General features: G+C 49.7%; 1 protein-coding gene across 1 annotated transcript in view; it reads left to right on the top strand.

Annotated features, from left to right (window-relative positions):
* Nucleotides 1–552: 552 nt before the first annotated feature.
* The window catches only part of ALDH5A1 (aldehyde dehydrogenase 5 family member A1), a 41,043-nt gene continuing 30,888 nt past the window's right edge, over nucleotides 553–10,707 (top strand). The window contains exons 1-4 of the mRNA XM_075533300.1: nucleotides 553–930; nucleotides 5,452–5,535; nucleotides 7,723–7,893; nucleotides 10,034–10,150. Coding sequence (XP_075389415.1) covers nucleotides 583–930; nucleotides 5,452–5,535; nucleotides 7,723–7,893; nucleotides 10,034–10,150 — 720 coding nt within the window. The 5' untranslated portion in view covers nucleotides 553–582. The remainder of the gene's footprint in view (nucleotides 931–5,451; nucleotides 5,536–7,722; nucleotides 7,894–10,033; nucleotides 10,151–10,707) is intronic.

The raw sequence follows: 10,707 nt of genomic DNA, 5'->3' as shown, positions 1-10,707 counted from the left end.
ATGAAATACCTAGACATACACTCAAAACACTTCCTGGAAGCAGAATGCAGAGAATCTTCACCTCAAATCCTGCAGCTGCAGCAATGGATGGAGAAAGGTCACCATGCCCTTGGAAGACTCGAGGGAGGAAGTGGGGAGGGGGTTAGTGTCAGCGCATCTACAGCCCAAGCACGGAGTCTTAGGGGGTGGGGGATGGTGTCGACTTTGGGGGGCCGGGTTTCCCAATCCCGTCCGCCCAGGTTGGGGGTAAGGAATAGTTACAGACCAATGAGCGGCCTCAGGTTGGTGAAGGAAGAAATGACCGCTGATCGCAAGTGCATCTCCCAGCGAGTCTGTCCCAGCATCTTGTCCCAAAACTACCCCTGATAAAGTCGTCCCACGATGCTTAAGAAGGTCCAAAGCCTGGGGAGGCCATGCAGCGCGAAGGCCGCGGGAGAAGGCGCTGCGATTTTCAGCGCCCGTCCTCCACCGCCCTCTCGCCTCCTCCCTCTTCCCTCCTCCCTGCGGCGCCGCGGACCCTGCGCTCGCGTGCGCGCGCTCACTTGCCTGCTTCCTGCCGCCGCCTCCACTGGCGCCCGGGCCATGGCGACCTGCCTTCGGCTTCGAACTTACGGCGCCCCGCGCCTTCTACCGGCGCCTCCCGGCCGCGGTCCCCGCCCCGGCCGCCTGGGGCCCTGCGCGCCACCCGCCCCGGGCCCGGGCCCGCGCCGCCACTATGCCGGGGGCCTGGCGGGCCTTCCCCAGGCGCTGCTGCGCACCGAGGGCTTCGTGGCTGGCCGCTGGCTCCCGGCCGCCGCCACCTTTCCCGTGCACGACCCGGCCAGCGGCGCCGCGCTGGGCAAAGTGGCCGACTGCGGGGCGCCCGAGGCCCGCGCCGCCGTGCGCGCTGCCTACGAGGCCTTCTGCAGCTGGAGGCGGGTCTCGGCCAAGGTGAGCGCTCTCGGGTGGGGAGGTGGGGCAGGCTGGCGGGGGGCTAAGTCAAACCAAGCGCACTGCTGCTCCCCATGTCTCCCGTACACGGTGCGACGTCGTGGACGCAAGGGAGGGGGAGACCAACGAATGAACCCATGGAGAGCTTCGGCTTTGAGCCAGTATTTGCGCCGGGCCCTGGGGCCATGCATGGCCTTTGCCCCCCAGCCTCGGGAGGCCTGCAGTCCAGTCTGGGACTCTGAACGGAAGCACGGATTTGCACGGGAGCCGAGAGTTACAGTGAGCAAAGTGGAAGAGCCAAGGCCGTGTGTGGGGTGGGAAGAAGACGTCTCCTAGGTTGTCCGGGGACCGAGCCCGAAGCTCCTCCGGGGGTCCTGAAAACCGCCGCCAGGGCTCTGGGCTAAACCGATGAATGAGAAAGCGGGTGGGACTGTAGAAAGAACCGGGTTTGTGATTGGCTGTGGAAGGGAAGCCAGGCCTCCAGGGTGGAACTCCCAGGCTTCAATAGGAATGGATAAACCAGGAGCCTAACTGGCACAGGGTTCAGTGTTAGGCAGCAAGCGGAGGAGAAAGTGGTTTTTATGTTTCTGAAGGATTATTCGTGGGAACCCCGTGCGGCAGGTCTACTCTGCACGATACAGCCCCAGTGAGCCGGAATCGACTCCCCGCAGTGGTTTTGATTTGAGTTTGGGAGAACCAAAAAACCCAAGTTCATGGCCACCCCACGTGCGCAGATTAGAACTGCACCCGCTTAGGTTTTCAAGGCCATGGTCTTTTGGAAACGGAGTGCCTCATCCGGGCCTTTCTCCCAACGTGCTACTGGGTATGTCCAAAGTGCCCACCTTCGGGTTAACAATCAAGCTCTTAACTATTTGTGCCACCCAACAACAACAGAAAAACAATACCACAGAGTCTATTCCAACTCATAATGTCCTTGTCATCCGCCCGCCCGCCCTGAGATTGACTTTAAGCCGTCGCATGAAATCATTTCCCACAGTCTCAAAGTGCTCCCTCTGAAGATAGCCCGATATTTATTCGCTCGTCACATTTACTGAGAACACTCACCACCATTGAGCCAATACCAATTTATACCGACTCTATATAGTGTTTCCAAGACTATAAATCTTCAGGAAAACGGACAGTCTCGCCTTTCTCTCTGGGAGAGGCTGGTGGAGCAGCTGGTGGGTTTGAATTGGCCTGCTATATGGAAGTCAATTTACAAAACACAACTTCCTGTCCTGTGGAGCTCTCTTGAGGGGGTAATGGGAGGTGAAGAAATAAAGACATGCAAACAGCTGTGTTGAAAGTAGTGAATGTTGTGAGAGAAAGAAGCTGAGCAAGAAAGGGGGCTAATGGGCCAGAGGGCAGGACAAGCGTTCAACATAGCAAAGAACTCATCATTCGTCTTGAGAAAAAGGTGATGGGTTGAATTATAGTTCTCAGAATTATGTATTCTAAATCTCAATCTCTGCCCAGAGTGAGTTATCCTATTTGGGAATGAGTTGTCTGTTAAGTTAATGAAGCAGGATTCCTGTAGGGTTTGTTGTGAGTCCGTCTTAAGATGTAAAGGCAACAAACAGGAGCAGAGCCAAGATGTGGGAGATGCCACAGCAGGTGACCATGGCTCTGGAGCTTTAGCACCAGGGGGATAAAGTCTTTCCAGAGCCAATGGAGAGAGCAAGCCTTCCTCCAGAACTAGCTTCCTGCCTTCAGACATCCAGCCTCCTAACCTGTGAGAAAACAAAGTTCTGTTTCTCAAAGCCATCAGGCTTGGGTGTGTTCATCTTTGGAAGGCCATTATTACACCTCCCACACGCGAGTACAGTACCTTGGGCTTTGCCAACTCATGGCCACCCAGTGTGTGTCAGAGTAGAACTGTGCCTCACAGGGTTCCCCACGGCTGGGTTGTATTTTTTGTGGTTTTTTTTTCTACGCTGGTTTTTCAAAGTTGATCAGCAGGATTTTCTCCTGAGACACTTCTGGGTAGGTTTGAACCAGCAACCATGACCATTAGCCTTTTGCATCACCCAGGGACGTCTTCTCGTATTTTGTGTGTGTCTTATTGAGCATGCACCAATCATCACGCCTGGTCAAGTGGAGCAGCTGAGGTTTGAACCCGGGACCCCCTCTACTGGGCAGCCTACCTACCAGGAACCCTCACATAGCCGCTCACATGGGCCTTGCACACCAAAGCTGATTTGGGAGCCTCCACGGGTTCCCGTGTGCGGCTTGGACATTGTGTTGTCTTTCTTCTCACCGCTCTCCTGCCGCTTCCTGCCCTTTTCTCATTTTCAAACTAAGTATGGTGCGACACAAGATTTGTTGAAATCCTAAACCCTGTTGCCATGAATGTGAGCTTGTTTGGAAATAGAATCTTTACAAATGTGATTAGTGAAGAGGAAGTTGTAGTAGATTAGGGCGGGCCCCAATCCAATGAATGGACCCAGTGCATTGAGAAAGATCAATGCTTCATTACTTACTGAAAGGATGACAGTTTGGACCCACCCAGAAGACAGGCCTGACGTTCCTGAAAGTGCATAGTTAAGAGAAAGAACCCTGAGAATGTGGTTCTTCCTTTCTATACAGATGGGGTCACCTGGAGCTGAATTGACTCAGTGGTACCTGCCTTGATTTTTTTTTCTTTTTTTTTTAATCCAATACGAGCGTTGAGTTTATGCAGAGAGGAGAAGAGACACGTGTGATACAGCAGCGCTGCCAGTCACAGAATGCCTGGGAACACCAGTAGCTAGAAGAGGCAAGGGTCCTCCGCTAGACCCTCAAAAAGACCATGGCCCTACTGACACCAGGCATTTAGACTTCCGGCCTCCAGAGCTATGAGTCAGAAGTTTGGGTGCAAAGCCACCTAGTTCGTGGTTCTGGTCCAGGAACCCCAGGAAAGGAGCACAGATGATCTCCCCAGGGCAGCCCACTCACTCGGATGTGTGATTTCTTTCTCCCTGCAAGGCCTTTAAGGTCTTAGTTCTTCCATCTTACACCAGAGGAACCCAAAAGGCACTAGCCTGTCATCCTCATATTCTGAACTGGCTTAGCTCAGGGCAAGGGTAAACAAAAAATGTTTACTATAAAGTGTTTGAAGGTACTAAAGAGATCCCATCTCAAGTAGAACTTAAGGAGAACATTTATTAAGCCTTAAAAGAGTCCAAGACAACATCCAGACAGACTCCCATCATCTGGATGAGGGAGGGTGTTAGCATGAAGTCCAAAAATGGTGTCCGAAGAGTCGTAGTCAGGAAGCCAGGTCAATGCAGCACGGGACAAAGGGAGCAGTCACAAATTCACGACTATACGTGGCAGATCTATACATCGCAGTTGAGCATGGATCTTCAAAAGCAGGAACAGAGTCATGGTTGGGATTCACATAGTTAAATAAAAGAGCTTACAGGATTGGTCCAGGGCCTTCCAATCAGCATAGTCAGAGTGAAACTGGGAGGCCATCACTCAGTACTATGTGGTCCCTTGTATTGTCCCAAGTACAGTAGCCTCCATCAAGTACAAACCCAGGCAAGCCCCTCAGAGACTGCCCCTCCTTGGGCTGGTTGGAGAGGGGTGGAGATCATTAACTTTGCAAGGCACTCTGCTGAGGGCAAGATGATCTACTTCCTAGGTTAAAGACCCCAAAGAATTCAGTGGAGGCTTCATCTCTGAGGGGGATCCTGCAAATGGATTGGGGGCTGTCCTTCCATCCACAGCCTTTTTTAACCTGGGGTGCTCAGAACTTCAGCTCTACTCCCAAAGATACCGAAATCACTTCCCTGGGGTTTGAGATTTAGAGGCCTTAGTAACAACAAGGCCTTGAGAGACTAGGACACACAGCTTGTTACCTGGAAGGAGAAGGAGAAATAATTAAACTCTCAAGGTCTGCTGAAGGAGAACAAGACAGGCGTGCACAAGTGTGGAAGCAGACACTCATTTGGACAGAACCGTATCTTTGTAATGAGATGAATCATGTGGCTCGGATTTATAGCCTGGTGCCTGAATGCACGTGAGCGTGAGTGGAGCAAAGAGTTCATGTTCTTGGCTGCTAGCCCCAAACTTGGTGGTTCCAGGACGCCTCAGAAGAAAGACTTGGTGACCTACTTTCAAAAAATGAGTCATTGAAAATCCTATGGAGTACGCTTGTTCTCCGACACACCTGGCGTCCCTAGGAGCCAACTGGACAGCACCAACAGGCCTGTAGGTGCAACTGAATGTGGGTCTTTTTGTCACTATTCCTCAAAGAGGTACTAAGGCATTTCCGCCCCAGAGTGAGGCCTTGCAACTAATAGTCAGTCTTACACTGAAGGAGCCCTCGTGGCATTGGGCTGCTAACCACAAGGTCGGAGGTTCAAACCCACCAGCCGCACCTCAAGAGAAAGATGAGACTGTCTGCTCTCTTAAAGATCCACAGCTTCGGAACCCTTTATCTGGTCGCTCTGAATCAGAATCGACTCAATGGCAATGAATGTGGGCTGGGTCTAACACTTGGTATTTTGTTCTTCTGCCCCTTTATGTCTGTTTCAGGAGAGAAGCTCGTTGCTACGGAGATGGTATGACTTAATGATGCAAAATAAAGACGACCTTGCCAAGATAATCACAGCTGAGAATGTACGTGCAGGAGCCTGGTTTGTAACCCTGAGCAAACTACCCAGGGATTCTTTGTCCAACGTCCGGCCAGATGTGCAGTTCCCTTGCCGAAGGCACTTTGGCTCCCATGTGTTCATGTAGCCGAACCCACACCTGAGCCTAGTGAGTGGGTGGACCAGATCAGGAGGGACTGAGGGCTGCACTCAGCCATTTCACGCTTCACCCTATTTGTCTCTTTCTACCCCTTTTGGTTTAACTAGAGCAGTCGCTGTAAGAAAGACACCGTGGTGGTGTGATGTTAAGTATAGGGCTGCTAGCCTTGAGGTTGGCAGTTCTAACCTACCAGCCACTTGTCAGGAGACAGATGAGCCAGTCGGTGCCTGTCAAGATTAACAAGCAGCCTTGGAAACACTAAGAGCAATTCTATACTCTTGTCTTTCAGGGTCACTGTGTGTTAGAATTGACTTTGATGGCAGGGCATGGTGGAGTGGGTGGGATAGTATTTTTTTTTAACACTTTAAAGTAGTATATCATTCTATACAGTTAATTCTTTATATTATCATTTTATTGGGGGGCTCATACAGCTCTTAGTATGATATGCTCTCTGTGATCTCCCCATGGATTAATGAACGCTCAGGAGCAGTGAGAGTGAACAGGCTGGTGTCTGCCTACTTGGCAGTCTGAAAGAAGGTGTCCCTGTCCCATGGGAACTCTGATCCAGCCTACAGTGGCTAGGGCTGAGAAACAGTGTCCAGTCATGCAGCTCTGTATGGCTGAGGCTGAGCAAGGATATGTCAGGGAACGCTTGGCTGCTAGACTGGTGAAGCGGAAAGCAAGGACTGACTCCATGTCCACCCTCAGAATAGGGCCCATGCCACCCCTTACTTGGCAGTGCAAGTAGGAGTTACCCACAGTGCCCAGGGCTTGGCACAGTTTCTTTCAGTGCTGCTCTGTGGCTACAGAAAATGAGTCTGGCTTGCCTGCAGGCTTGGATTTAAATGTGAACATCATTTTGAATTTAGACATTCACATCATCTGATATCATAATCAGCAGCCCCTTTGTAAATGTTTTCTTTCTGTGCGTGAAACATTTTTTCCTAAGTAACTGAGCCCAACCCTCAATCTTAACTAAAACAAAATCTATATGTTATAGTTTATTTAATAATGTAAAGAAAATAGGAGGGACCGTGTGACTGCTGTCATTTTACTTTTTTAATAAATAGTTTATTTATTCAAATTAGCTTTCTTACCTTATTCACAGTTGTGAGTTTAAAAAGAACTAAATAAAAAGGGTAGTACCGATTCTTGATCGACTGTCCCTTCAATAAAATCAGAGAGCCAACCTCTTGGGAACACAGGCCAGGTCCAGAAATTGCCTGGACCTGGCACACAGTGGGCAGAGTGCCTGGGGGTGTGGGCCCCGGAGGGGCTCTGCAGTTGGCAGGAGCACTGGAAGCCTCTGGAGACAGTGAAATCACTGCATCAACAGTCTCCTGGCGCTGCTATTTTAATGTTCCGGTTTTTCCCCTACATGATTGTTTGGGTTCATTTTTTATTGCCCCATTGACTCTTTCACATCAGTAATAAGGTTCATTGTACCATGGTCGCAGCGTGTAGAAGATACTGAAAGGAGAAAGATGTAGAAGGGCAGTTTGAGGTGTCTCCTTTTATTCTGTAAGCGTGTTGACATACAAGTCATTCTGTGGCACCAGGTAGTAATCACTCTCTGGGATGTCAGGTAGTAACCCCTGTGTCTCTCTGCCATCAAGTTGATGGCACCCTGTAGCACAGACAGAATGGTCCTGTGTAGATCTGCGCAGTCCTAAGCAAAGTCCAACATTGCTCAACAACCCCGTGGGTTTTCTCATGCTCTCCTCAGGAGTTGGGAGACTTTTCGACGCTGCTTGCAACCTTGAAGCATGTAGACAGCCAAGCCATGCTTTCTTTTCGTATTAAAAACCAAGCCGGTTGCCCCCAAGTCAGCGCCAATTCACGGTGACCCAGTGCGTGGCGGAAGAGAACTGTGCCCTGCAGGATTTCCAGGGATCGATTTTTCAGAAGTAGAACTCGGGCCTTTCTTCCAAGGTGCCTCTGGGTAGACTCACTCCCCTATTCTTTGAGTTAGGAGCCATGTGTGTCTCCCAGGGACTCCATTCGCTAGGTAATAAGATGATTTACAAGCACGTGCCCTGCTCTGATTTAATGTAGGGGAAGCCGCTCAAGGAAGCCCAGGGAGAAGTCCTGTATTCCGCCATGTTCCTTGAGTGGTTCTCCGAGGAAGCCCGTCGCATCTACGGAGACATCATCTATACGGCCGCGAAAGACAAGAGGGGGCTGGTCCTCAAGCAGCCTGTGGGCGTGGCTGCAGTCATCACTCCGGTGCGTGGCAGGATCTCCTGGCGGAGCAGATGCGGCTGCGACACAGGAAGCCCTCGTTCCTCCTTGTGAAGATATGTGTGCGCCTCCTGTTATCTCTGTCACCTGTTGCTGGGTTCCTGATTCCTTTGCTGGGCACAGCTGAGTTCCCTGGTCCTTTGGGATAATGAATGTTAGGTGTGGTGGCAGCAACTGGGCGTAAGAATTTCCAGTGGCTGCGGATGTGTGGTCACCCCACTTCTGGGCTTATCTGACTGGCACTACCCAACCCGTCTACGAAGATTCTCTAGTATTTATTGTTTTTCTAATGAGACTTAGATGTGATGATTGTTTTCATTCCAGAGCCTACTTTTCTAATTGTTTTGTTTATCTAGAGAGAGGAAATCCGTTGCCAAGGATTTTTACATGTACATGTCAGTGCCCTTAATGATATTTCCTATGGTATACAACCATCCCCATTGCTCATTTCCAAACGTCCCCACTGCCTTGAACAGAAACCCAGTGCCTCCCCACGCAAAGACTCCTTCTCTCTACCTAAGCAAGGGCACCAAGTATCTCTCTACCTCGCCTCCAAACAACTCTGTAAATGTGCATCTCTCTGCATGTACCTGTTCTGGCTAGGCATTTCATATTAGTGAGAACATAGACTATTGCCCTTTCAAGTCAGGCTTATTTCCCACATTTATCTTGGAGATCTATATATATATATATTTAATGGGAGGTAATCTGTAAGAGTGTATGCTTAATGTGTGGCCATCACCAATAGTTAAGCCAGGGGTCCTCAAACTACGGCCCGCGGGCCACATGCACCACCACTGAGGACATTTATCCAGCCTGCCAGGTGTTTTGCCACCGCTGCCTGTCCTACTTAGCAGCCGACTCATCTAGTGTGCATAGGAATTTGTTCATAGTTTTTTTTAAAAACTATAGTCCAGCCCTCCAATGATCTGAGGGACAGTGAACTGGCCCCCTGTTTAAAAAGTTTGAGGATCCCTGAGCTAAGCATTGGTACTCTGACCCAGCAGGCACTGGGCTGGGTTCTGTAGGTGGAATGAGCTGAGAGATAAGATCTTGGTTCGACAGGGAAGTACACTTCCAGTTCACTTGTGGGGAGCAGCTTGCTCTTTGACCACCCTCCTTGTACCTACCTGCCACTTGGTCTCATATTAACATCTCTGCATTCTCTGGCAGCTGGTCACTTGTCTTCCCCTTCTCAGGGTAGTTAGAAATGCCCTCCTTCCTCCCCCTTAGATGGACTAGGTGTGATTCAGAACTTTGGTTCTGGGGTCTCTGGCAAGTTACTGAACCAGCCTCAGTTTTCCCTAATCTGCGAATGAAAATGCACTTACCAAACTCATTGGCTTGTGATGAGGATTTTATTCATTACTGTTTTCAAGTGCTTAGAATGGTGCCCCAAACAGAATCAGCACTAAGTATTTGTTGTAATAAAATATTATTCATGTATATAAGAATATATACAAAATGTTTATATGATAGAGCATCAACAAGTTCGTGGGAAATTATCTTTTCATTCCATTTTGAAGCTCTCTCTCTCTCTCTCTCTCTCTCTCTCTCTCTATATATATATATATATATATATATATATATATATACACACACACACACATACACACAGACACACACATAGTAGAGAGGGAGCTCGTGCTATTTTTAGGATCGCCTTTGCCGTTTTGTTCTCCCAAGTACACAGCTCAGGTGACATCACGACGAGACAGCCCCCTGTCTGTTCAAATCCAGTCTGTTGCCTGTTTGTGCAAATACAGTTTCATCGGGATGTCGCCCGACCCATTTGTGTCTACTCCCACAGAATTTGAATCGTTGTGGCAGATACTGTGTACCCTAATGCTTTGGATATTTGCTCTCTGGCTCTTTCCAGAAGTTTTCTGATTCCCGGTAGAGATAACTTTGTACTGTGATAAGGTTTGAAAATATCTCCTGCCCTGATGAGCCTTTGTCTCCTAAGCCGCTCAACATGGCAGGAGGCAGGTGCTCAGAGAGCTCACTTGTACAAGAGCCAGAGGAGAGCTTTGCCAGTCAATTGGGCAGTGACTGTCTTGGCTGACTTCCTCCAGACTAGTGGGACAACCCTTCCTCTCTCAGTTTTCTCTGTCTATACCCCCAGTGGAATTTCCCCAGCGCCATGATCACGCGGAAGGTGGGGGCCGCCCTGGCAGCCGGCTGCACGGTTGTGGTGAAACCTGCCGAGGACACACCCCTCTCTGCCCTGGCCCTGGCTGAGGTGAGTCTTCCTCCCTGTTTGTGCAGGGATGGCAAAGTCTAAAGTTGGATATTTATTTGGTCAGCAAGAAGCCTTTTTGCTGCCTCCTGTTCTGTCTGCTTCTCAGACTGCATGGTCTTTTGTTTGCATACACTGAGGCGTTTTTCAGTCACACGTTGCTCCTTTGGGAGAAAGAGGTGCGGGGGAGTGTGCCTTGACAGCTGTAAGTAGCGTATGTTTAGGCCGAACAAGACAAGACCCCAGTAAGACGTCGGCCACAATGGATTCAAACAAGAGCAGTTGGTGAGGATGGCACCTGAATGGGCAGCGTTTTGTTCTTTTGTACGTTATAAGGGTCACTGTGAGCCAGCACCGAAACACCCTCCAGTGGCCTTCAATCTGCCTGCTCTAGTTCGGTGGAGATAGGGGCTTTTGTCTGCTTCTTTTTTTTTTCTTCACATTTCCATCTTTTTTTAAAAATCATTTTATTAGGGCCTCATACAACTCTTATCACAATCCATACATACATCAATTCTGTAAAGCACATTTGTACATTCACTGCCCTCATCATTCTCAAA

Source organism: Tenrec ecaudatus, chromosome 1 (genome assembly GCF_050624435.1).
Source record: "Tenrec ecaudatus isolate mTenEca1 chromosome 1, mTenEca1.hap1, whole genome shotgun sequence".
Lineage (NCBI taxonomy): Eukaryota > Metazoa > Chordata > Mammalia > Afrosoricida > Tenrecidae > Tenrec > Tenrec ecaudatus.
This window is presented reverse-complemented; position numbering and strand designations above follow the sequence as displayed.